This window comes from Ahaetulla prasina, chromosome 13 (genome assembly GCF_028640845.1).
Source record: "Ahaetulla prasina isolate Xishuangbanna chromosome 13, ASM2864084v1, whole genome shotgun sequence".
Lineage (NCBI taxonomy): Eukaryota > Metazoa > Chordata > Lepidosauria > Squamata > Colubridae > Ahaetulla > Ahaetulla prasina.
This window is the reverse complement of record NC_080551.1, coordinates 2,933,997-2,961,418: the sequence shown is the minus strand read 5'-3', so window position 1 is coordinate 2,961,418 and position 27,422 is coordinate 2,933,997. Positions and strand designations below refer to the sequence as shown.

Genomic DNA, 27,422 nt, shown 5'->3' with positions numbered 1-27,422 from the left:
TTCCACCCAGTACTCCCAGTTTAATGCAGTGGGAGATGGGGAGAGAAGGGTCCCTGTTGGATCTTCTCCCAGACGGGACTCCTTCCCTCTTCCGCTTAGCAGGATGCACCACGTGGCAGGGCCTTTACCATAGCCTGCTTTGACTCAGTTGTCCCAGGGAGCAAGTAGGCAGACTGACTGGATTAGAAGTCCCAAGGTCCCTGCCAATCCTGTAGAGGTGTGCAGTGCTTGGAGCCAGTGGCCTAGGTGCTTGGGATCAGGCCTCCTCGTCGCATCTATTGGCTGCTTCAGAAAAGAGCTGGGAAAACGCCTGCTTGAGTTACAATGGTCTGAAGAAGAAGTGTGATTGCAGCCAGCGTAGGGCTCTGAGATTATTATTATTATTATTATTTATTATTTATTAAATTTTTATACCGCCCTTCTCCCGAAGGACTCAGGGCGGTGTACAGCCAAAGATAAAAAGATGCCTCCTGGATTTAAACAGCCATTCTGCTGAGTTGTGTGGCTATCATGCACCTCTAGGAAAATGCCCGGCTCCTCTTAAGGAGCTGCCAATGGATATAGGAAGGATGCCCAGGCCAAATCCAAAAAATCCTTGTTGCTCCAGATCTGAATAGTATCCACCTTGGAAACATCTAGCCAAGTTCTTGGCCAGAGCAGCAATTCTTTCCTTCCTTCTGACACCAAGTAGACTGTTTCTTGATTTAGAACATAGATTTGGAAGGAACGTTTGAGGTCTTCTAGTCCAATCCGTTGTCTAAGGCAGAAGTCCTTATACCATCCTAGACAAGTGGCTCTTCTTAAAAACCTCCAGTGATGGAGCACCCACATCTTCTGGAGGGAAGCCATTCCATTGATTCCATTCACGACTGGGAAGGCCTGCAGAGCTAATTTTGAGATTAGGGAAGAAATGAGCCCGATGTTGAGGGGGGATACTAGCAGAAAAGATTCCAAAGGAGAGATTCAACCCTGGAAATAAGGAGAAATTTTCTGGCAGTGAGAACAATCAACCAATAAAAGTTGCCTTTGGAAGTTGTGGGAGCTTCATCACTGGAGGTTTTTAAGAAGAGCAAAGCTGGCTGAGGAACTCTGGGAGTTGAAGTCCACAAGTCTTAAAGGGACCAAGGTTGGAGACCCCTGGATTAGATGACCTACAAGGTCTCTTTCAAGTCTGTTAATCTGTTAAATCCTGAGATCAGAAGCATCTCTGATGCTTCTTTTCCAAAGAGGAAAGCATCAGAGATGAGCTCAAAAATCCCACCATGATTTTGGTCAGCGTAAGTTGGGATAGAAGGAAACTAGGAGGGGCTTTTATGGTTCTTTTTGAGCATGTGTGTGTGTGTCCAACTTACACCAAAGCCCATCTTGTGTGCTTCTTGATCTGCCCAGCCTCAACAGGGTGAGATTAATCTGCTTCTGCTGAAGAGAGGCGATTCTGGGTTTTGGTTTTGGTCCTCTGCTCTCTTCCATGTTGTCATGGGGATACAATGGTCCTCTCTGTGTTTCCGTTCCAGGCGGCAGACGGTCACAAGCACTCCCTGCTGGATCGAGCTCCACCTGAACGGCCCCTTGCAGTGGCTGGACAAGGTCTTGACGCAGATGGGCTCCCCGAGCATCCGCTGCTCCAGCGTGTCTTAAAGGATGAGGAAGGTGGAACCAGGTCAAACCTTGAGTAGGGACAAAATCGCTCAGCCTCTTCCTTGGTAATGTACAAAAAAAAAACCAACAGGATGGAAACGAGCCTTTAGGGTAGCGGCTGTGTCCTTCCAAGGCCCGGCCCTTCCTTCTGTCCAGTGAAAGATTTTGTTTGATATTCTTGATAGGAGCAAAGACTTCCTCATAATGTTCATGTCTTCAGAAGATCCACCCAAAGCTTTGAGATGCCCAGGCGGGTCCTACCGTGGGCCACTGGAGGAGACCCTCAGCTACATTGCAACTTGGATTTCTAATTTAGGACAGGCAGGCTGTGGCTGATGGGCTTTGCAAGGCCGGGTGGCACTTGACAACAATTCTTGGGAGGCTAGAGAGCAAGGAAATGGTCCTGTCTCCTCCTTGCCCTTCCTCCTTCCTACCTCTTCCTGCGAGAATTTCCACTTTGTACCAGGCACATGGGGAGAAGAACCAAGGCCTCTTCTAATATTTCTTTTTGAGCATCCACCTGGGCGACTATGTGTTTTTCTCTGCCAACTGTTGGAGGTGGGGATTTTCCTCCTCATCTGCAGCCCTGACTGATAAGGTGCCAATTAATTGAAGATGAAGAGGACTCATGCCCCAAGGAAAGAGCTGCCTCCTCTCAGACATGGAAACGGTTGTTTGAACTGACGCTGGGATGATCTCGGAGCTAAGACCTCCTGCGTTAAAGGCAAGTGTCCCCAGCTCATCCCTCGTCCATCAGTCCAGATTTTAAGGTTGCTTCTCCTTTGGGCTTGCTTGGAACTGGCCAATTCCTCCGTGTTGACCTGCTGGGCTCACGATCCCATCTTCTCAAGAACCTCTGAAGGACTCTTGAGCATCCAGAAGGAGAAACGTTTGGAAAAGCACGCTTGCCTGTCCTGCTTCCAAAGCTGCGTCTCAAAGCACCAGCTGGAAGGGAAGAAGACAGCCAGCCAGAAGTGTTCTGGAGCAAAATCGGCCAGGGGAAACTTACGCGCCTTCCTTCCTCATCAATAGGATCTCCTTGGTCATTTGACTCATCTGCCGAAACGGATCTTTTCCACCCATCAAATCGGAACAGCCTAACCGCAGCACGGCTCCAAGATGATTTAACTGACAGTTAGGACTGTTTTGATTCTTGTAACTAAGCAAAGATCTGTAAACAGATTTGGAGCCATGCTTACTGTTCTTCAAAGCAGTTGTGTGTGTGGGTGTGTGGGTGTGCAAGGGTTCTACAGTGGCCAGTAATTCTGGTTAGTAGGTTTTGTGATTGTGAGGGCGAAATCCATGTGCGATGTCTTTGTGATCAAAAGTAAGTGTTATTCATGCCAGCCAACCCATCTGGAATTGTTCAGTAATTTGGACTTGTTTCTAGATTCTCAGGACTTAAAAAAAACCAAACTTGGTAACTAGTCCCCAGAAGCTGAGAATCCATTATTTTTCCTCAGAATTGAGCAGATTAATTAAAACCTAAGAAGCTAAAATAATATCGAAGAACACAATTTGAGATACCTTGTGATAAAGTAACTCAAAGCATTTAACTGTACTGAACAGGTTGTATGTCCATTCAGCGTGGCCGACTGGCAAATATTTGGGAATGCAGATAAGAAATACCTTTTCAATTTCAGATTAATGTCTTGACAGATGGTTTAAAGTTCAGTATTAATCTGGTCGGCCTTCAGAAACAGAAATGGCTGCCTCATTGCCTAAAATGAGTGGAGCTTTCTTGGAAGAAGAGGGCCCTAAAATGCAGGGGTGGGTTTCAATTTTTTTTACTACCGGTTCTGTGGGCGTGGCTTAGCGGGTGTGGCATGGCTTAGTGGGCGTGGCAGGGGAAAGATACTGTAAAACCTCCATTCCCTCCCCACTCCAGGAGAAGGTTGCTGCAAAATCCCCATTCCCTCCTGATCAGCTGGGACTTGGGAGGCAGAGAATAGATGATGGCGGGGCCAGGCAGAATTTTTACTACTGGTTCTCCAGACCAGGGGTCTCCAACCTTGGCAACTTTAAGACTTGTGGACTTCAATTCCCAGAATGGCTGAGGAATTCTGGGAGTTGAAGTCCACAAGTCTTAAAGTTGACAAGGTTGGAGACTTCAGCTCCAAACTACTCAAAATTTCCGCTACCGGTTCTCCAGAACTGGTCAGAACCTGCTGGAACCCACCCCTGCTAAACTGGCTTGTTCTCAATCTGAGTAATCTCTGAGCAGCATCTGAAATCCCATTGGGTTTTTCGTATGGTTAAATTCACCTTTCAATATCAGAGCAATGCGGGAATCGTCTTAAAAATGGCATTTATAGAATCTTACTCCATAAAGATTCAATGGAACGTTAGCCCTAACCATACAGCAATATGCCATATGGAATATTTGGGTTTCCGAAATGCTTTTAAATCATTCAAGGAGAGAAAACTTGCAGTATGTGTGTGGTGTGCGTGCTTTTTGTAAAAAAACACAAAAAAAGTTATAGCAATGGTGGCTGGTAGGCACGATCAATCCAAAGACATTTTTGAAGGCTTTTTTAAAAAAATGTGATCAGTGTCGATGTTTTTAGGCACTCAGGATGAAATATTTTTGCTCCGGGTTCTGTACAGCTTTAATCAAGTAGCCATCGGTGTGTTCTGCTTCACTGGGAAAGCTGTTGCTGTTTTTGCTGACCTGATTTTTTCCAGATATTGTGTGCTTATATTGTCTCTGGGAGTTCTGAACATCATAGCCTGTTGGGTAATTTTAGGGTCCTTTATGGTGAAAACTTAATTTCTGGGCGCAGGGAATTCACTTTCTTTCAGGTTCTCTCCTTGAAACACTACATTTCTACTCGCTTGAGTGGGCCTTTCTACGTTGAAGGATCTGGTCACCCAAACCCAATTATAATTGGAGGGCGTGGCTCCCCCAGACCAGCCACACAGACCTATTGTACTTTTGATAACTTATTCACTGCTGGAAGGACAGATTATGGAGAGCCCACGTGAGTCTGCAAATGATCAGTGAAGAAAGTTTGAAGATAGTTTTAAATACATAGATATATATTTTCTTACTCAGCATATTAGCCACTTTGCACAAGTCAGATTTTATTTCTTGAGACTTCCTTTTTGTATTCAGTTCTTGTGATAAGTCTACTGGGTAAATCATTTCCTTGCCCATAAATCTTCCATTGTTGGCAAAACTGAGGTATGACCAGCATTTTTAAGAGTTTCACAAACAGGAGAGGTTTCTTTAGAAAAAAATCTCTCACTTTCTACGTTCAGTGAAGAGGGGAGACGTTTCTCCATAGATTGCAAACCTTGCTTCGTACAGCCCGGGACACCAAACTACCAAAATGTCTATGAAATATAGTTCAGCAAAATTCTCAGCAGCAGTTTAAATAACTTTTTAAAGTTTCAGCGGAACTCTGCCCTACAGATAAAAGTGGGAATGCTTGTAAGAGGATTTTATGTGAGCCAGATAATCTTGTGAAATTAAAAATCCCACCCTAAGGTTGTGTTTGTTGATTATGCTAAATCATAGTGTATGTTATTTGGTTGTTGCTAGGATAGTGCTTCCCAAACTTGGGTAAATTACCCAAAATTGGGTAAAAGTGGTTTTTCTTTGGCTAACAACACACAAACCTAACAGGGACATTTAAATAAGGATTTTCTGATAAGATGTTTTGGGTAATGAAGATAAAAGGTTGGGAAACACTATCTTAGGATATCCAAACCTACCTATTGTGGCTTATTCAACAAAACATAGTTTAGCTGTCTATGTGAACTCACCCAGACTATTCAGGTATAAACAGAAAAAAAAATCTTCTCAAATTGATGTTTGGTATTAAATTGATGTTTCAAATTAGATGTTGAAATGCCCAGAAACTGCCATAAAATAAAGTATACTTAAGTGCATTTAGTTTTCCCCAGTCTGCATCCATAGCCCTGCTAAAAATGTTCCTTGTGCCTTGTTAAAATCTAGTGGAAATTGGGCTCATTAGTTGGCGAAACAGGTGCCAAGTCAGGTAAGCTATTGCTCAGGTGTTGATCAGACCCTTTGGCTGAGGAATTCTGGGAGTTAAAGTCCACAAGTCTTAAAAGTTGACAAGGTTGGAGACCCCTGGTTTAGTCAACAAAATGTGATTAAGCAAGGCATAGCACAGAGGCAGGCGAACCTAGTCTGGTTCTGCAGATAAAAAGCCAGCTAAAAACTTTTCTCTGACCCGCTTCTTGGTACCCGAAATGGAAGTTTGCGAAACAAGCCATACAATATGAAACTCACATAAGTGCCAAAATCTTGAAAAGTCTTCATTGGGATATCTGGAGCTGCACTTTAAAGAAAGACTTGGCGACTTCACAAATTTGGGTCCCGAGCGGTGCAGGCATGTTTTTAAAAGGGATCTGGAAGCATTTACGTACTGGACAGAAACCTTTTGGTCTACTGACCGGATGTCTGTGTGGAAAGCACAAGAAACGCCTCGGGCAATGTTGTGTAAAGTATAGGATTGTTAAGATAACAACGTTAAGTTTCCCTGTCCCCTCCCCCTTCAAGATTACATTGATTGAAGCTCCAAAAAAATTTGGGGACCCTGGAGCCCAATTGAAAGTGACTTTGAAAAGCCCCTCTCGGTTGCTCTTCTCCTAAATACGATGCTTTGCTTGGAAGGGATCACCAATGCTTGGTGGGCCTTGGTGGTGATGTGCCATCCCATATGCTACATTGAAAGCATTGGATGATAACCAGCAGGTGAAATTAGCTCTCTTGGGATTCAGAGGTGCTGATCTTCTAGCAGTGCGTTTGTGGCTCTCTGGCACATAGAACTTGTCTTGGGGCTGGGCCCCTGTTCTGTCGGAGGCTCTCCCGCCAAGCTGTCAGGTGACACAGTGAGCGCATGCACCTGTGTGCCAAACCTTGCGGCTTCTGAACTTTCCATTTGCGCAGGACTTTTAGGGGCAGCATCGGCCCCATGACTGGAATCGTCTCCCGGCTGCGGCCTCCTTCATCTCCCCTCAGTGGACTGTTCATGAGCTGACCTGGACTCTCTCACCTTACGCAGCTGCTGGCCGGCATGTCCAGATGGCCAGGATGGACTTTGGTTTTATTGACTTCGATAACGACTTTTTTTTTCTTTGTATGATAATGAGCCAAATCGCAGTGTGTGTTGTTTTTATATTGAGCTTTCGACAGACCTTTGGGAACAGCATCCTCACGTCACAAGAGGATTGAAAATGGGTGGTTTTAGGAGAAAAGAGACTGCTGGAAGTGTTCCAGCAGTGGGACACAAAAGGGTAAAAATTCAAGGATGACCCTGCGGAGGTTGAAGAACTGTTGGAAGCCGCATTGAGATCAACTCCTAGATCAGGGGTCTCCAACCTTGGCAACTTTCAGACTTGTGGACTTCAACTCCCAGAATTCCTCAGCCAGCTTTGCTTTGCTGGCTGAGCTTTGCTGGCTGAGGAATTCTGGGAGTTGAAGTCCACAAGTCTGAAAGTTGCCAAGGTTGGAGACCCCTGTCCTAGATGACCTCTCTTGCCAGGGCTAGTTGGGACCAGACTGGACAGGAGGCTGGCTGTGTTCTGAATGGGCTTCTAAAATTGACCTCCATGCTTCTAAATCCTCAAGAGGCTGGCGGAACCAGAATTTAAATTTTTCTAGGGTAGGGTGGATTAGCCTCTCCAGTAGAAAGCTGTGGTTAGAATATTTTTAACAAGGTTTTAGGTATATATTTATTTATGCAACTAATGCAGTAGCCAGAGTCACTCAAGATACTTCTCAACTTCAAGAGAGTTGGGGGGAAGATTTGACAGAGGTCAAATCGTCCGATGTAGATTCAGACAGTAAAACAAGAGACGGAGGTCAGTCCATCCATTTTTTTCAGTAGCAAAGCACTTAATTTCTGTTGGATTGGGCTTGCCTCCGTTCACCTGCTCCACTGTTGCCTTGGCACAAGTCTTCCTCTTGGGGCACAAGTCTTCCACATGTGGGACACTCTTTCCAAGCTAAGTGGACAATGCAGGTGGGAGGTCTCAAAGGTGCTTTCTAAAAAGGCAACTGGACTTTTTTGCCCCCCAAGGAAGAAGATATTTCAAGAAGCTTCATCGGTTCTGCCAGGATGGTGGGGCGACATCCAAGGAAAGGACATTCCAGTCGCCTTGTGAAGAAGGAAAAAAAAAAACACCTTTGAGACAACTATGACTGTGGATGATTGAGAATCTCCACAGATGTGCAGGTGTGGTGCCAACCTCATAAAAGATGACCATGGCAGCTGTAGGACCAGCTTTCCAAAGTCCTCCCCTCACCCCACCCCCATCAGACGGACAGTGGCCAGGATTCTTGGTTAACTGGGTTGAGGCTGTGGGCCATGGAGGCCGGGCCGTGGGAAATGGCAGTTCCCTAGCTCTCCTGTGTTCTACCCACCTGCCTACTTAGCTAGCATTGGCATGCAGGAAGAGTCCTTGTGCCTCAAACGGGGTAGCAATGGAACAGATACTAAGCAAGTAGTTCTCCTTCCTCTTTCTGTTTTCCACCCCTCCCATTAGTAGCCCTTGATACAAGGGGGTGGTTGGCATCATCAAAGGCACCCAGAGGTCCTCCTTCCCACCCTAGATGGAAGTAGAGTTCAGCTCTTGGTTTCTTGAGGAATAGTGGGCTTCTCGCTAGCTCTTACGGTATGTTCTTCACCCGATGTTTTGTACTTTTGGCTGTATATTGCTTGTTGTCCTTTGGCCTTTTAGCTTATCTCTATTAAAAGCTTTGTAACATCCATGTCCTGTCATTTCTAAACGTGAAATTTCAAGTTCTGGGATGTTTTCCCCCCTCCGTCCTAATAAACTTTTAAGAAGCCTTCTCCCTCGTTTTAGAAGTCAGGTGAATCCAGCTCGGGAACAGCAGCAGCTTCAACCAGGACAGGCCATGCTGGTCTCTGGGGGAAGTACAAATTTCCTCTTCCCCAAACATTCCGTTGTAGATAGGGTGCCCATGCTAGAGGGGGATTCCCAGTGGTGGGATTCAGCCAGTCCGCACCTATTTGGGAGAACTGGTTGTTAATTTTCTAAGCAGTTCAGAGAACCGGTTGTTGGAAGAAATCTTTTGGTTTTTTTCCATTTTACAGGGCTAATCCTGTAAGGAAGGCAGGAAGGAAACATTCTGGTTTTTCTAGCCTAATCTTTATTGCCCTGCTTACAGAAACTGCCTCTGGATAACCTTTATTAGCACCCATCGACATGAGTGACGTTGAGTTGGCCATGGTCATATGACCACCGAGCCACACCTACCCAGCTGGTCATTTGGGCAGAGAACCGATTGTTAAATTATTTGAATCCCATTACTGGGAATTCCCCTGCCAGTGGGGTGGGGAATGGGAATGTAGACATGTTGGGAAAGGTAGGTAAGGTATAAGGTAGGTAAAATGAGGACCCAGATTGTTGGGGGCAATAAGTTGACTTTGTATATAATATACAAATGGATGAAGACTATTGCTTAACATAGTGTAAGCTGCCCTGAGTCTTCAGAGAAGGGCGGGATATAAATGCAAATTAAAAAAAAAAGAAAAAGGGGTAACCTTTAGTGCCAAGGTCTTCAAACATGGCAGCTTTAAGACTTGTGGACTTCAACTCCAGCTATGCTGGCTGGAGAATTCTGGGAGTTGAAGTCCACAAGTCTTAAAACTTCCAGGTTTGGGGACTCCTGCTTTAGTGAGCTGCTGCTTTCCTATTTTTTCCTAGCTTGATCCCATGGCTGTTAAGTGGGCCAGTATTCGCCTTTCATGGCCGGTCCTTTCCTCTCAAAAGCCCTCCCGTCCCAAACTCTGCAGCCCCTCCAAGTCCCAGTGCCGGTCTGCAGAGGCCCTGTGGCTGCAGCCCCAGCCCTTCCTGGATGGGCAGAATGCAAACCGACCAGACAACAGCCTGTGTTTTTGAGCAGACTTTTATTCATCTTAACACAACACCAAATAAACAAAAGGTCCCCCTGTGGCTGGACCACCACAGTTGCTTTTCCCAACAGGACCATCTCCAGGTCTTGGCAGCGGCGGCAGCAGGCATCCGACCCAACCGGGGATCAATGGCTGCGGATGATGGGAACCGCAGCCCAAAACGGCTCAGAAACAGCTGGGTGGACACGTCTCCCAGCAGAAGAGGTGTGAAGAATTGCACAGAACGATGGGATCCCAACAGGCTGCAGCGGTGAAGTTCCCAGCAGTAGTAACTAGACTAAAGTGCTTTATCTGCCTGGGTTTTTTTGTTTTTGTTTTTGGGGAGGGGGAGGGGCTGCTTCAGGCCTGGGAGCGGCAGGCGATGGCTCGGATCTGCTGAAACCAAACACATTCTGACATGTTCTGAGGGTGCCCTAAGTTTTACATGCCTTTTGCAGGAAACCGCACACAGGCCCATCGGTCCAGCCTTGCTGCTTCTGCATCCCCAACCTTTCAGCAATCCCCAACCTTTCCTACTTGGTGGCCCAGAGGGGGAGGGGAGGGGGATGATTCCCTGTGAGTGGCAGGCGTGCAGATGAGCATGCGCAGCTCTATTTGTGCCAGTGGCATGTGCCCCTGGTGCTCACACAAATGGAACTTCCCGCATGGGTGTGAGCGCCCTCCACTCACAAGCGGAGCTGTGCATGCACAATCGCCTGCTGCTTGCGTGGCCCGGGGGCCCCTCCTGGCATAAGGACTCTAGTATAATCCTAACCTTCCGGTTTGGCAGAGAGATGGGCTCCCCTTCCCTTTGTTGTTTCCAAAGGCTGTGAAGCAACAGCCTCCTGCAAGCAAGGCGGGAGTTGCACACAGCCTCTCTCAGCTGCCACTGACAGGGCACCTGGGGGAAACGGGAATGCGTTCAGGTGTTTCTCCTTGTGTTGGTTCACACTCCGCTTCCAGGCAGGGGAGACGGCGCGCAGGCTCCGTCTCCTCTTGGCCGGCCGGCATTGGATAAACACACCGGATCCGATTCCAAATGAAGTTGAGCCAAGAGGAGCTGCCTCTCTCAGCCTTTCTCCCCTTTTAAGGGTCTAGGTACATCAGGACTCCTAAGGCAGGGGTCTCCAACCTTGGCAACTTTAAGCCTGGTGGACTTCAACTCCCAGAATTTGCTGGCTGGGGGATTCTGGGAGTTGAAGTCCACCAGGCTTAAAGTTACCAAGGTTGGAGACCCCTGGTCTAGAGACATCAGGACTCCTAAACTAACAGATAACTTTCTACCAACATTCCCCTCCAGATTCCAGTCGGTATTTTGAGATGAAGACAAGTTAGAAGACAAATGGAACCGTGCATGGTTTATCCCAAAGCTGCCTCCGCCAAGAGACCGTGTAGCTTCTCCTTTAGTTGGGAGCAGGTTCTGTTCACCTGGAGGTCCACATTCCCCTTGGTAAATCCAGGCAGGGAGATCACGGAGGCAGCTACTTTCCGGTGCTGAAGAACAAGAATGAACTAAGTCTCAAGGGATACCCCTTCCCCCCCCCAAAAAAAAGTCTCTGTCAGGGCTGCAGAGAAAACGAGGCCTCGTCAAAATCCGGGTGATAGCCAACCCCTGTCGCACGCTCAGAACTGAAGTCCCATTCCGGTCTGCAATCCCACACATCCTTAGTTGTCCTCGTCGGAAGACAAGCCTTCAATCTCATCCTGGTCTCCTCTGATGGCCATCCAGAAGGCTTTGGCAACCTAGGAATCAAGCAAAGAGGCTGTAACTCCTGGAAGCTCAGCCCCACACCTATGGGAGACAAAACACCCTACAACAAGGGCCCCCAAACTTGGCAGCTTTACGATTTGTGGACTTCAACTCTCAGAATTCTCCAGCCAGCATAGCTGCCTGGGGAATTCTGGGAATTGAAGTCCACAAGTCTTAACGCTGCCAAGTTTGAAGACCTCTGGTCTACACCATCTGCCTGGGGAATTTTGGGAATTGAAGCATATCTGCCTGGGGAATTCTGGGAATTGAAGCATAGCTGCCTGGGGAATTCTGGGAATTGAAGCATAGCTGCCTGGGGAATTCTGGGAATTGAAGTCCACAAGTCTTAACGCTGCCAAGTTGGAAGACCTCTGGTCTATACCATGCTGCCTGGGGAATTCTGGGAGTTGAAGCATAGCTGGGTGGAGAATTCTGCGAGTTGAAGTCCACAAGTCTTAACGCTGCCAAGTTTGAAGACCTCTGCCCTACAAGCTCCCTCCAGGTTGGTCTCTCAACTTAACCCATGAGGGCATCAGCAGACACTTCGCTTCTATCCTGGGATTTGCAACTTGGGGAAACAAACTAAAATCTGGGCATGAATAATTCTGATTTTGGTTGGGGAGAGAAGCTGGCAAGAGAAGAGACATGGGTTAGACATCTCTCAGTGAAACGCCAGAGGTAACTTCGTCGGCAGCATCTGGCTGGGTTTGGGCTGAGAAAACAAGTATTTCTAATCCCAAAGCTTACCTTTTCGGCATGCAGTTTTCTCTGTTCGTGAGGCAGGGTGGCGGCCTTTTCTGGAAAATGAAAGGGGAAGAAAAATCACCTTTGGCTAGAGAGCAAAGAAAGATGTCGGTGGGGATGAAATAGAAAAAGCTGCATGCAAAGGTACAAAAAGGACAGACGGATCGTGGTCATCTGTTAACACAGAAACTGCCTACCCTGAAAGAAGCCAGCAGCCACCGGTGGGCCAGCAGGGAACCGATGGGTGCAACTTCAGTTACTCTTGTCCCCGCCTCTGATCATACGTTCCAGAACAGGGGTCTCCAATTTTGGCAACTTTAAGACTTGTAAACTTCAACTCCCAGAATTCCTCAGCTCTGCTGGCTGAGGAACTCTGGGAGTTGAAGTCCACAAGTCTTAAAGTTGCCAAGTTGGAGACCCCTGGTCTAGAGACATCAGGACTCCTAAACTAACAGATAACTTTCTACCAACATTCCCCTCCAGATTCCAGTCGGTATTTTGAGATGAAGACAAGTTAGAAGACAAATGGAACCGTGCATGGTTTATCCCAAAGCTGCCTCCGCCAAGAGACCGTGTAGCTTCTCCTTTAGTTGGGAGCAGGTTCTGTTCACCTGGAGGTCCACATTCCCCTTGGTAAATCCAGGCAGGGAGATCACGGAGGCAGCTACTCTCCGGTGCTGAAGAACAAGAATGAACTAAGTCTCAAGGGATACCCCTTCCCCCCCCCCAAAAAAAGTCTCTGTCAGGGCTGCAGAGAAAACGAGGCCTCGTCAAAATCCGGGTGATAGCCAACCCCTGTCGCACGCTCAGAACTGAAGTCCCATTCCGGTCTGCAATCCCACACATCCTTAGTTGTCCTCGTCGGAAGACAAGCCTTCAATCTCATCCTGGTCTCCTCTGATGGCCATCCAGAAGGCTTTGGCAACCTAGGAATCAAGCAAAGAGGCTGTAACTCCTGGAAGCTCAGCCCCACACCTATGGGAGACAAAACACCCTACAACAGGGGCCCCCAAACTTGGCAGCATAGCTGCCTGGGGAATTCTGGGAATTGAAGTCCACAAGTCTTAACGCTGCCAAGTTTGAAGACCTCTGGTCTACACCATCTGCCTGGGGAATTTTGGGAATTGAAGCATATCTGCCTGGGGAATTCTGGGAATTGAAGCATAGCTGCCTGGGGAATTCTGGGAATTGAAGCATAGTTGCCTGGGGAATTCTGTGAATTGAAGTCCACAAGTCTTAACGCTGCCAAGTTGGAAGACCTCTGGTCTATACCATGCTGCCTGGGGAATTCTGGGAGTTGAAGCATAGCTGGGTGGAGAATTCTGCGAGTTGAAGTCCACAAGTCTTAACGCTGCCAAGTTTGAAGACCTCTGCCCTACAAGCTCCCTCCAGGTTGGTCTCTCAACTTAACCCATGAGGGCATCAGCAGACACTTCGCTTCTATCCTGGGATTTGCAACTTGGGGAAACAAACTAAAATCTGGGCATGAATAATTCTGATTTTGGTTGGGGAGAGAAGCTGGCAAGAGAAGAGACATGGGTTAGACATCTCTCAGTGAAACGCCAGAGGTAACTTCGTCGGCAGCATCTGGCTGGGTTTGGGCTGAGAAAACAAGTATTTCTAATCCCAAAGCTTACCTTTTCGGCATGCAGTTTTCTCTGTTCGTGAGGCAGGGTGGCGGCCTTTTCTGGAAAATGAAAGGGGAAGAAAAATCACCTTTGGCTAGAGAGCAAAGAAAGATGTCGGTGGGGATGAAATAGAAAAAGCTGCATGCAAAGGTACAAAAAGGACAGACGGATCGTGGTCGTCTGTTAACACAGAAACTGCCTACCCTGAAAGAAGCCAGCAGCCACCGGTGGGCCAGCAGGGAACCGATGGGTGCAACTTCAGTTACTCTTGTCCCCGCCTCTGATCATACGTTCCAGAACAGGGGTCTCCAATTTTGGCAACTTTAAGACTTGTAAACTTCAACTCCCAGAATTCCTCAGCTCTGCTGGCTGAGGAACTCTGGGAGTTGAAGTCCACAAGTCTTAAAGTTGCCAAGTTGGAGACCCCTGTTCCAGAACATCCCTCCTTGTTCCTTCCTTCTCTACGTAATTTTCCAACCTGTGTAAGACCCCCTCAGGCTGGAAGCAGGTAAACACTAGTGAGGAAACTCAACCAGGCTCTTTCTGACTCCAGCAGATGAACTGGGGAGGCAGAAAAAAGGGTTGCGTTGCATGCCCAAATAACATCAGTTGCCAAAAGGTAAGGATAGATTCCTAACTTCCCGTTTTCCTCTCTTGCTCCTGTTATGCAGAGGAAACCGGAGGCCAGCCAGCACGGCATAGCAGGATTCCAGAGCATGGGGCTGGGCTGCTGCTTTCCTCCTGCTCCCTAGATTGAGGACCTGTATACTGCAGGAGTCAAAAAGAGGGCTGTGAAAATATCTACAGACCCCCTCACATCCTGGACATAAACTGTTTCAACTCCTACCCTCAAAACGACGCTATAGAGCACTGCACACCCAGACAACTTGACACAAAAACAGTTTTTTCCCGAAGGCCATCACTCTGCTAAACAAATAATTCCCTCAACACTGTCAAACTATTTACTAAGGCTGCAGTACTATTAATCTCATCGTTCCCATCACCCACCTCCTCCCACTTATGACTGTAATTTTGTTGCTTGTATCCTTACGATACTGATATTGTTTCCTGATTGCTTATTTGTAACCTATGACAATCATTAAGTGTTGTACCTTATGAATGTATCTTTTCTTTTTATGTACACTAAGAACGTATGCACCAAAGACAAATTCCTTGTGTGTCCAATCACACTTGGCCAATAAATAATTCTATTCTAGTCTAATGCTACTGCTCGGAAACTGCATTTCCCAGCATTCATCTTGCCCCCCTCTCCCCAGCCCCTCCCTCCATTCCTTTGTGGATGGGTCAGACTGCCTCAGAGCTACTTGACTCTTGCACTCTGAAAGCCAGCCCTGGGAAATTTGCAAGAGAAACAAGTTATTTGCCGAGTTTGAGGAAATAAGCTGAAGGCTACCTTTCATTTCCTTCAACTTGGAGAAGAGTCGCTCAAAGTTCTCGATGTCTCCTTCTCCTGCGGTGAGGCTAGCAAGCTCTTGAATGTCCGTCTCCAGCGCTGGGTCTGCAAAGAAGCCAAAAGAGAGGCAGCTGCCACCGGGAACGGGAAAACTTGCCATGGCCAACTCATCACAACCAATTCGCTGCAGACAATTTAACAATTCTATGTAATTATTTAAAATAAACAAACATTATTTTAATTTTTGCCATCCCCGTTTCATTCCATCCCTCCTTTTGCATACATTCTTTAATGATTCAATTCCACCATTTCTTTGATATTAGTGTAACTCTTGTCCCATGGCGAGTGGTCCTGTAGCGAGTTGGCTGTGGCGACTTTGCCCTGGTAAGTTGGCCGTGGCAAATTGTCATAGACCCGCTCTCACTGGACGGACTGACTGAGCAGGTGGAGGATTGGGACAGGAAGTGAGCCCCTCTTACAACCCCTGAGAGTCCTCCTGAGTGGTGAGATGGGGGGGGGGCTGAAGAACAACCGATGGAGGGAACAGACCTGTTTTCTCCACTTCACCCTACTGAGCAAAGATGCTCTTACCAGCCATGGGGTCCCCCTGGGTTCCCTCCGCAGGGACCAGGGCAGCTTCTGAATCCAACACAGATTGGGCCCGCTCTGCTGGCAAAGAGTTGGCCTGGTGGGGAGAGAAAGAAGTTGAATCAGACTCGACCCCCACTTTGTGCCAGTGGAAATTGGCACAAAGCACGGGCTGATCTGAGCCAGCCTCAAGGATGCGAATTCCATGAAGCCGATGAGAGCCAAACCAGTTCAAAAGGAAATCTGTGTCCAAATCTAGCTAAATTCCGATTGCAGTACCAAACACATAATCTGGGGATCCCTAGTACTTAATGTTTTAATTGTAAAGAACATCATTAAATTTCCAGACCTTTTACGAAAAATGTTTGAAGATGAAGGGCCCTGCCCAGTAAATTAAAACGGAATATCCCAGGGTTAAATGAGGGGCAAAACAGAGACAGGAGGGAAGAGAGAGGAGGGAGGGGGGAGAAGGAGAAGGAGAAGGAGGAGAAGAAGAAGAAGAAGAAGAAGAAGAAAAGGAGGAGGAGAAGGAGAAGGAGAAGGAGAAGGAGAAGAAGAAGAAGGACTAAACAACCAAGGATGAAGCTGAGACATCCCACCCAGGAAGTTTTTAAAATGGCTGTTTACTTCTGGAGCTTCGTTCTTGTCTGACCCAATCCTGCGATCTGCCCCTGCTAAGGCTGGGAAAAGGCCGAAGCTGTGACTTGCCTCTGAAAAGGAAGAAAAGATGGGCAGTTAGCAGAAGGCTTCGATGGCTGGCCAGGCATCTCCCAGCCCTGGCCTGGAGGGGATTCAGCTGCTGCTTCGGAAACTCCCAGCCAGAAGCCAAGCGACCTGGAGGCTGTTACTGCAAGACTCCAGGCTGTGGCTCAGACAGGGGCTTCCACACGGCCCCTGCCTGAGCGTGCCGCTCACTGAGGGCCTGTCACCATCCTGGAGGAGGCGAAAGCCAGAGGGCCCCAAAATTTGGTCACATGATTGTGCGGATGCTGAAACGGTCATAAGTGTGAAAGTGTTGTTTAATTTTGTTGTTAATTTTGAATGGTCATTAAACAGATAGTTGTAAGTCAGGGGTGTCCAAACTTGACCCTTTGAAGAATGGTGGACTTCAACTCCCAGAATTCCCCAGCCAGCATGAGCTATAAACATGAGCAAGTTGCTTGCTGAGGAATTCTGGGAGTTGAAGTCCACCACTCTTCAAGGGGCCAAGTTTGGACGTCCCTGTTGTAAGTCAAGGACCACCCGTACTGTGAAAAATTAGAAGGACTGGAGAAAGGAATCCGGCAATAAAGGGGGATTCTCACGAGCCCACATCACCCTCAACATCTACCTCTATGGTAGTCTTTCTTGGTCTCAGCAAGTTGGAGATATGTGGACTTCAACTCCCAGAATTCCCCAGCCTGCTGGAAAAGGTGTTGGCTAGGAAATTCTGGGAGTTAAAGTCTGCCAGGCTTAAAGTGGCCAAGGTTGGAGACCCCTGAACTAGAGCTTCTTAGAATTGGAAGGTTCATTTAGGGTCAACCATCACTGGAGGTTTCAAAGAAAAGATTGGATACCCATTTATCTGGGATGGTGTCCAATCCTTTGGGCCTGAGCATTGACTAGTACAGTGGTCTCCAACCTTTGTATCTTGGTAGGCCTGTGGAGGAGCATCGGGGTGGGGGGGGGAGAGAGGAGATGGTTTTGTGCACGCATGTGCACATACCACTTTCACACATGCTTGCCCACCATTTCCACGACCTGGTTCCAAATACACTGCAGCCGCAGACTGGGGATTGACTAGAAGACCTCCAAGGTCCCTGTTAGTCTACGATTCAAAGAGTCCAATCTGCTGCCATAAATTAAGGCATCCATATTACTTATGCCATTTTTCTGGACAACTGATTCCATTGTTGATTTCTCCTTACTGGGAAGACGCAACTTCCAGCAAAATATGTTTCCTATTGTTATTCCATGAGGTGTCCCACCCCCTCACACACACCCCCACCCCCCATGGACTGCCTCCTCCGTCCCAGACATTCTTCAGGTACCAGGGATCCTTGCTGGGGAATAAATTCCCACAGAATTGCCTCCCAGTGTGCCAGACATCTGGGAGAAATTGCTCTACGCCCATGCCAGAAAATTATTTGCATTGATTTTTAAAAGCTGTCCTTAAAAAACTCCTACCATTTTTCATCACCATGTTTGACCAGAAGTTGGCATTCAAGGCTTGGATGATTCGCTTCACTCCTGTAGATTCTGGAAAATCATCTAAAGGGGGGGATAAGGAGAGGAGAGAGGAGGAGAGAGGAGAGGAGAGTTGGAATACGACTTATTACCAAAGCTTCATCAGAAACAGAATCATCTTCATTTAACGACCCCATAATCCCTTGCGAGGTGGAGTCTGGGCAACTGAATGGAGCAAGCAGAGTGTTTTACTAGCCAGATGCCCTTCCTGTTGCCAGTGCGGAGTTTTGTTGGACAGATATATTCTCATTGTGCCCAGAGAGAGAAATAGCTGCCTCTACCTAGGATTGAACACAAGGCCTCCTGATTGGGAGGCGAGAGCTCCACCTTTAGGCCACCACACCACTTAGCATTTAGACTTATAGCATCATCATGGTGGCTCAACAGACTAATGCAGTCTGTTATTAACAGCAGCTGCTTGCAATTACTGCAGGTTCGAGTCCCACCAGGCCCAAGGTTGACTCAGCCTTCCATCCTTTATAAGGTAGGTAAAATGAGGACCCAGATTTTTGGGGGCAATAAGTTGACTTTGTATATAATATACAAATGGATGAAGACGATTGCTTGACATAGTGTAAGCCGCCCTGAGTCTTCGGAGAAGGGCGGGATATAAATGAACAATAAAAAAAATGAACAATAATCGTCTTTTAATAACCCCATAATCCCTTGCGAGGTGGAGTCTGGGCAACTGAATGGAACAAGTAGAGTGTTTTACTGGCCAGATGCCCTTCCTGTTGCCAGAGCGGAGGTTTTTTTCGGCAGATATATTCTCATTGTGCCCAGAGAGAGAAATAGCTGCCTCCACCTAGGATCGAACTCACAGCCTCCTGATTGGGAGGAGAGAGGAGAGAGAGGAGAGTTGGAATACGACTTATTACCAAAGCTTCATCAGAAACAGAATAAAAAAAAAAGAAACAGAATCATCTTCATTTAACGACCCCATAATCCCTTGCGAGGTGGAGTCTGGGCAACTGAATGGAGCAAGCAGAGTGTTTTACTAGCCAGATGCCCTTCCTGTTGCCAGTGTGGAGTTTTGTTGGACAGATATATTCTCATTGTGCCCAGAGAGAAATAGCTGCCTCTACCTAGGATTGAACACAAGGCCTCCTGATTGGGAGGCGAGAGCTCCATCTTTAGGCCACCACACCACTTAGCATTTAGACTTATAGCATCATCATGGTGGCTCAACAGACTAATGCAGTCTGTTATTAACAGCAGCTGCTTGCAATTAGGTTCAAGTCCTACCAGGCCCAAGGTTGACTCAGCCTTCCATCCTTTATAAGGTAGGTAAAATGAGGACCCAGATTTTTGGGGGCAATAAGTTGACTTTGTATATAATATACAAATGGATGAAGACGATTGCTTGACATAGTGTAAGCCGCCCTGAGTCTTCGGAGAAGGGTGGGATATAAATGAACAATAAAAAAAATGAACAATAATCGTCTTTTAATAACCCCATAATCCCTTGCGAGGTGGAGTCTGGGCAACTGAATGGAACAAGTAGAGTGTTTTACTGGCCAGATGCCCTTCCTGTTGCCAGAGCGGAGGTTTTTTTCGGCAGATAAATTCTCAGTGTGCCCAGAGAGAGAAATAGCTGCCTCCACCTAGGATCGAACTCACAGCCTCCTGATTGGGAGGCGAGAGAGCCACCTCTAGGCCACTGCACCAGTCTCTTTGTCAGAAACAGAATGAGGACTCAGAAGCTGAAAAAGATAAACAAGGCCTGGAAACTGTTCTCTTAACAAGGTCATTCTCAGTTCTCAATCTGAATTTACCACCACCAGGGAGGGAGGCCTCACAAAATGTTGGCAGAAGCATTGCAGGTCGTCTTCAAATTCCGAGCCCAGCCACATTTCTGTTGCTGAGCAGAACAGACAGTTCTTAAGTGAGCTTTGCCGCATTTTAGGACCTTTCTTGCCACCGTTGTTAAGTGAATCTCTGCAGTTGTCAAGTTCGTAATACGGTCGTTAAGTGAAATCTGGCTTCCCCATTGACTTTGCTTGTCAGGAGGTCGCAAAAGGGGACCACGTGATCCTGGGACACTGCGACGGTCACAAACATGAGCCAGTTGCCAAGCGTCTGAATTCTGATCACGGGGATGCTGCAACGGTTATAAGTGGGAAAACTGGTCGTAAGCCACTTTTTCAGTGCCACTGTAAGTTGGAATGGTCACTAAGGTGAAAGGTTGTAAGTCGAGGACTGCCTGTATTATAAAGACCCTTTAAAGAGCCATGGTTTAAAGGACTGGGTTAGTTTTTTAAATTTATGGGTTTTAATTGGGTTTTTATTATTTATTCTAAATTTTTAATTTCGGCCCAATTGAATAAGTTTTTTAATTGTATTTTAATTGTGTTTATATTGTAACATTATTGTGTATTTTATTTGGCTGTGAACCGCCCTGAGTCCTTCGGGAGAAGGGCGGTATAGAAATTTAAATAATAAATAAAATAAATGGTGGTACAGTGGTTAGAATGCAGTACTGCAGGCTACTTCTGCTGACTGTCTGCTGTTAGCAGTTCGATCCTGACCAGCTCAAGGTTGACTCGGCCTTCCATCCTTCCAAGGTGGGTAAAATGAGGACCCAGATGGTTGGGAGCAAAAGGCTCACTCTGTAAACCGCTTAGAGAGGGCTGTAAAGCACTGTGAAGCGGTATGTAAGTGTTATTGCATGTCACCCATAATCCTTTTCATTAGACTAGATCTTTGATGGGGAACCTACGGCACATGGGCCAGAGGTGGCACGCAGCGCTCTCTAATGGCACACGAGCCATCGCCCAGTTCAGCTCTGCTGCGCATGCGTGCCTGCCTCCCACTCACCAGCTGGTCTTCGGGGTCTCTGCCATGCATGTGCAGAAGCGGGGCGCATGCAGGGGGGCATCTGCTCAGGGGGGGCACATGCAGGGGATTGTGCGCATGCGTGGGGGCGGGACACATGCAGGGATGCACACACATGCATGGGGGCAGGGCTCATGCATGGGGGCCGCGCACGCATTGCATTTTGGGTGTTCACGGGTGCGCTTTGGGCACTTGGTCCGGAAAAGGTTAGCCACCACTGGACTACACATAACCAATTCCTGCAACCGTTCTTAATACGTTTTAGCCTCCAAAACTGTTTTAGCGACCAAAACAGGACACAATAGTCTAAATGTGGTCAAGGCCTTTTAAAGTAAGCCTTCCATCCTTCCGAGGTCGCTAAAATGAGGACCCAGATGGTTGGGCTGGGGGCAAGAGGCTGGCTCTGTAAACCACTTACAGTAGAGAGGGCTGTAAAGCCCTGTGAAGCGGTATAGAAGTCTAAGTGCTGCTGCTATTTGTCGCTATTGCAGATTCTGGGAAAAATCTTTCTGATATTCCGCAAACCAAGGTCGGAATTCTGTACTCAGCAAAATAAATAAATAAAATACCCCAAACCTTTTGCAAGCTGCATTGATTTAAGGCTCAAACAGAACAAGGGGCCCACACTGATTATGTGGGAAAGATAAATGGCCTTAAGGTGGAGTAACAAATTCTTCACAGCTATCCTCACTCAATGATGAAATAAAGGTAGTTTTCTGTTGTGGTCCATCAGCAGCCTGCAGAGCTGGCAACGGAGTCGGACATCAATGAGGCTGAGGTGAGGCCAGGGCCGTCGGGGAGTGAGGTGCGGACTCCAGAGCCTCCAGAGGCTGACAGTAGTGAGGCAGAGGAACAGGAGGAGCCTGTTCTTAATGCACACATGAGAAGAGCTGCCAGAAGGCAAGAGCAGCTCAAACAAAGAGGACGACTCGGGAGTACGGCCAAGAGATGATTGGCCCCTCCCATAAGGCTTAAAACAGACCAGCACCGGCATTTGGGCTCTTTGCCGGAAAACAACATTGGTAGTTTCATATTCTGCTTCGTCTACGTCTTGCCTTTATTTTTGTGACTTCTGAACATTTGCCAGGAAAGGCCTTTGGCAGTTTGCCTAATTAGACTAAGGTTTGCAAGACAACTGAGGAATTTGTGTTGGGAGGAATTTGCTTTAATTTAGTTGAACGACACTGGGAATGAAGTAATTCTCAGCTGTTCGAATAAAGTTTGTTTGTTTTTTCACGGACTGAGTTTCCTACTACCAACTTGGGCCGGGGTCACAACAGTTTTCAACTTACAACAGTTTATTTAGTGACCGTTCATATTTATGACTTATGGCCATTTTTCACGTTTATGACCGTTGCAGCATCCCCATGGTCATGTGATCAAAATTCAGATGCTTGGCAACAGACTCATATTTATGACGGTTCCAGTGTCCTGGTGGGGTCACGTGATCACTCTTTGTGACCTTCTGACCAGCAAAGTCCATGGGGAAGCCAGATTCACAGATTCACTATCTTAACAGCTGCAGTGATTCACTTAACAACGGTGGCAAGACAGGTCGTAAAATGGGATGAAATTAACTCAACTACTGTTTCACCTACCAACAGAAATTTTGGCTTCAATTGTGGTCTTAAGTTGAGGACTACATGTAATTTTAAAAAAACCCTAAAGCATTTTCTGCTTCAGTGAAAGACTGACAGCAACTTTAGAAAGCTGTGATCTCCTCAGGCGGATGACTCAAACGAAACTATCAAAATGACGATGCAACCCCAAAAATAAAAACTGTTATATCACCTTGACTGCCCGCCATGCGATAAAAGTTTCAAATGAAGCCTTGGCATATTTTAAAAGGGAAATTCTGATAAGAAATGACTAGACAGGAACAGATTACTCTTCTTTCTTAGAATCTTAAAAACATACCAACCAGCTTCAGGTTGAAAGATGTAAAACTAAAATAAAATAACAGGAAGTTTCTAAGCCTAAGGATGTATTTCTGGACTGGACTGGAACTGAGTTTATGACAAGCCGTCTTATCTGTTTAAATCTGAGTTGGAAGAAATAAGAGGTTGTTTAACCTCTAAGGTAGTCAGAAGTTTCTTGCCTAATCCCTCAAATATCTATCAGGAAATAGCTGAAGAAATACTACACTGTTCCGCTACTACACCAATGTAATAAAACACAACTTCCCTTTGTTGTGACCCAGGTTCCTGGACTCGGACTCCTGGACTCGGATGATTCAGAAAGTGAGGGAGAAGACCTGGCAAGGCCTGCTTCTCTTGGGCCCTCTCCCTCCCTGGCACCCACCCAAAGGGAGGAGGAGGGGCCGGCAAGGCCTGATTCTTCCGGGCCTTCTTCTGATTTGGCAACGCCCCAAGAACAATTTTAGCTTGATGCAAGACTGCGCAGACGTGACCAGCGCGCGCAGCAGAGGCGGCGTTGGGACAAAGTCAAGGAATGATGAGTCACGCAGTGACACGCACAGAGGCTATAAAAGCAGGAGGCGGAACTTCCTGGCTTTTTGTCTTGGACAAAGCAGTGAATTTGCACAGGCAAACTGTATCAATGGAGGGAAGAATATATTCGTAAGTAACTCTGGCCTTATCTATAATTTCCTAGTTATCTCCAGAGACTTGGCAGGCCCGTGGGTAGACGTGGCCAGAACATTTATCTATGTAAATAAACTAGAAAAGAAGGCCTTTGACTGACTCTTTGTTGGGAGTATTGGCGGAGGGAAACAGAACACCCTTCTTTACAGCTCTTGGTGCAGGAGCCCAAACCCAGATCCCCCAGGGCACAGACAGCTACCTGACATTTATATATTTATTTTTTATCTATTAAATGTATATATCGTCCATCTCACAATCAAGTGACTCTGGGCAGCTTACACATCATAAAAGCAAACATACATTCAAACATTAAATATGAACATTTGGCCTTCAAGCATTTTTGATTTTTTTTCTGAAAAACTTTTAAAAACCTTTTTGAAAAAATTGAAAAGGCACCAATATAAATATTGTAAGCCATCCAGTGTTACCCTGGGTAGGGTGGGCAGCCAATAAATTGGATGGAGGATGGATGGATGGATAATATGTAGGTAGATAGGTGGGTGGGTGGATATGTAGGTAGGAGAGGGAGGGAGGGAGAGAGAGATGAAGATAGATATGGATGGAGATAGATATAGATAAATATCTCCCTATAGATGGAGATAGATATGGATGGAGCTAGATAGACAGACAGACAGACAGACAGATATGGATGGATATGTGTGTGTGTGTGTGTGTGTGTGTGTGTGTGTGTGTGTGTGTGTGTATATATATATATATATATATATAGGTCTTTGGTTGTTCGGGTTTTCTCCCGTGTAAAATTGGAAGTGTCTTGGCGACGTTTCGACGAAGTCTCATTCGTCATCTTCAGGCTTCAGCTTCGTGCTTCTGGGAGCAATGTGTGATCGCAGCTGTTTCTTCCTTTTAACTGCTAGTGGGGGTTTGAACTGATTGGGTGGGAGCTTGGCTGTGCTCTGATTGGATGGGGTTTTTTCTGTGCTCTGATTGGCTGGGGGTGTGTCCTGTGTTGGTGGGGGCTTGGTTGTGCTCAGTCTAGTCTGTGCTGCAGGGGGATTTGAGCTGGTGAGCTGCATAGCTGTTGTTTGGCTTTGTGGTGGTGCTACATCTTCATAGTGGGTGTCAGTCTGCTGCATGAATGGATTGGAGGGGTTTGAAATGGCTAATGTTGCAGCTGCGGTCTGGCTTCTGGTCCTTGGTCGTGCTTCATGATCAGTGTGGGTTTGGGTCTGCTTTCTGGGTGGATGTGCGGTGGTGACATCCTGTGTGGACCGTGTGTCATTCCTCGTGTTAGGGACTCGTTTGTCAATAAGGGCGGGTTTCCAAATGGCTGGTAGGCGGGAGGTGTCATCTCGTTTGTTCATGCTGTGTGGGCGTTTTTCTATCTCAATGGCTTCTCTGATTATTCTGTTGTTAAAGTGTTCAGTTTTGGCGATAGTTCTGGTCTTTTTAAAGTCAATATCATGTCCTGTGACTTTAAAGTGTTGGACCAGGGAAGAAGTTGGTTCCTCTTTTTTGAATGAGTTCTTGTGTTCTTCAATGCGTGCACTTATTCTTCTGTTGGTTTGTCCAATGTATGTGGTGGGGCAGGCGGTGCATGGGATTTCATATACTCCTTGATTTTCTAACTCAATTTTGTCTTTGGGGTTTCTTAGGATGGTGGATATTTTTCTGTTTGTGCAGAATGCTGTCTTGATGTTGTGTTTGTGGAGGATCTTGCTGATTCTGTCTGTGGTGCCTTTTATATATGGGAGGAGGGCTGTGCCGTTTTCTTGTTCTCTGTCTTGGATTTTAGTGGGGGGTTCTTTTGGATTAGCTTGGTAATCTTATTTGTTTGGAATCCATTGGATGTTAGTACGTTAGTGAGAGTGTCTAGTTCGGGTTTTAGGTGTTGTTCATCAGCTAAGCATTTTGTTCTGGAGATGAGTGTCTTGGCTACGGAGTTGATCTGTGCTGGGTGGTGGTGTGAGAGTGCGTGCAGATAGCGGTTTGTGTGTGTTTTCTTCTGGTAGATGGTGTGTCCTAGGGAGCCATTGGGTTTCTGTAGACTAAGACATCCAGGAAGGAAGTTGGTTATTAACTTCTGTTTCCATGGTGAACTGTATTTTGGGGTGTAGGCTATTGAGGTGTGTGAGGAAGTTGTCAAGTTTTTCTTTCCGTGTGGCCAGATTATGAAGGTGTCGTCTACATATCTGAGCCAGAGTTTGGGTTGTGATCAGATTTTCTAGAGCTTGGGTTTCAAAGTGTTCCATGTTCCATGTTCTATATATATATATATATATATATATATATATATATATATATATATATATATATATATATATATATATATATATATATATATATATATATATATATATATATATATATATATATAGAGAGAGAGAGAGAGAGAGAGAGAGAGAGAGAGAGAGAGAGAGAGAGACATAGATAGGTAATGATGGACAGACAGACAGACAGAGCAGCAGGAGAGACAGAACAGAAATCAGAATTTACAAGATTGCCCATATCCAGGAGCTTCTATGAGAAGAAGTGCTATGATCACAATTTTTACGAATGTGGGTGAATGATGCAAAGAAACCAGGAGGAAACATCTTGAAGGACCAAGTTCTGTGGAGCAACTTAAGCACCCCACTCCTCTCACTAAGGGGATGTTGTGGTCTGCCAGCAGCCTGCGGAGCTGGCAAGGGAGTCAGACAGCAATGAGGCTGAGGTGGAGCCAGGGCCATTGGGGAATGATGTGTGGACTCCAGAGCTTCCAGAGCCTGATAGTAGTGAGGCAGAGGAACAGGAGGAGCCTGTTCCTAATGCACGCATGAGAAGAGCTACCAGAAGGCAAGAGTAGCTCAAACAAAGAGGACGACTCCAGAGTAGGGCCAAGAGATGATTGGCCCCTCCCATAAGGCTTAAAATAGACCAGCAACGGCGTTTCAGCTTCGCCGGAAAACAACGTTGTAGCTACATCTTCTGCTTCTTCTTCTGCTTCGTCTATGTCTTTGTTTTTGTGGCTTCTGGACGTTTGCCAGGAAGGGCCTTCGGCAGTTTGCCTAATTGGACTAAGGTTTGTGAGATAACTGAGGAATTTGTGTTGGGAGGCATTTGTTTTACATTGAGTTGAACGACGCTGGGAATAAAGTAATTCTCAGCTGTTCGAATAAAGTTTGTTAGTTTATTCACGGATTGAATTTCCTACTACCTACTCGGGCCTGGGTCACAACAGGGGACTGATGGGGACAGTGCATGAAAGCATTTCCGGTACCCTTCCAACATCTGGCCCTCCCATCCATTCCTCACTCTCTCTTGCAAAGGTGATCTCAACCGTTTTGGAAATCAGAGAGAGCCATGCCAAAAAGCTCAGCTCCTAAGCCAATGTGGTAGACAGAATAGATGTGCATTGTAAAAAAAAAAAAAAAGGTCTGGGCAGGCAGACATTGAGAGAGACTGGATTTGCTACGAACCAATGATCCACACAGCCAGGGGTGTTTTTAAAAAAGTTGAGCTGGCAGCCACAAGGGAGTGAGAGACGCTCCGCCTTTCTTATGCGCAATGCACATAAAAAATAAGAAATGCAACCACATTGTGGCTACCAGCTTGACTTTCTTTTGACCAGGGGTCTCCAACCTTGGCAACTTTAAGCCTGGAGGACTTCAACTCCCAGAATTCCCCAGCCAGCATTGCTGGCTGGGGAATTCTGAGAGTTGAAGTCCTCCAGGCTTAAAGTTGCCAAGGTTGGAAACCCCTGCTTTTGACCACACTCTGGGGAGACCCTGGCACACATCCCAAACCACCGTCTCCGATTGCCCGTGACGCAGCAACCCAACTTGATTCAGTGGGGAGAGAAGCGATGCTTCTGGCAGAAAGACGGGCATTTTTTCTGGCAGGGACAAAACTTGCCCATGACCCCTAAAGAAACCAAACCGCTTGAAAGTTGCTGCGGGCAGGAGGCAAAGGCCAAAACTCACCGTCCTCATCCGGAAGTTCCTCTGGGCTGAGCTCCACCAACTCAAAGCTGTGCTTGATGCACCACTCTTGGGCCTTCTGCCGGCTGATGCCTACAAAAAAGAGAGGAAAGGCCTTTTTTTTGCCAGGAAGGGCGCCCACCACTCTGGGCACTGGTGGGAGAAAACTCACTGGGTGGGATGCATG

At 46.7% G+C, this 27,422-nt stretch overlaps 2 protein-coding genes across 2 annotated transcripts in view; one reads left to right on the top strand and one right to left on the bottom strand.

The window, feature by feature from the left end:
• Positions 1-8,381, top strand: part of SMAD3 (SMAD family member 3) — an 81,347-nt gene extending 72,966 nt beyond the window's left edge. The window contains exon 9 of the mRNA XM_058155916.1: positions 1,515-8,381. Within this exon, the coding sequence (XP_058011899.1) occupies positions 1,515-1,638 (124 nt within the window). The 3' untranslated portion in view covers positions 1,639-8,381. The remainder of the gene's footprint in view (positions 1-1,514) is intronic.
• A 4,058-nt stretch (positions 8,382-12,439) lies between these two features.
• AAGAB (alpha and gamma adaptin binding protein) overlaps positions 12,440-27,422 on the bottom strand; it is a 29,576-nt gene continuing 14,593 nt past the window's right edge. Inside the window, exons 5-10 of the mRNA XM_058156590.1 lie at positions 17,821-17,904; positions 16,282-16,364; positions 15,658-15,751; positions 15,067-15,171; positions 13,662-13,711; positions 12,440-12,950 (exon numbers count right to left, since the gene is read on the bottom strand). Coding sequence (XP_058012573.1) covers positions 12,873-12,950; positions 13,662-13,711; positions 15,067-15,171; positions 15,658-15,751; positions 16,282-16,364; positions 17,821-17,904 — 494 coding nt within the window. The 3' untranslated portion in view covers positions 12,440-12,872. The remainder of the gene's footprint in view (positions 12,951-13,661; positions 13,712-15,066; positions 15,172-15,657; positions 15,752-16,281; positions 16,365-17,820; positions 17,905-27,422) is intronic.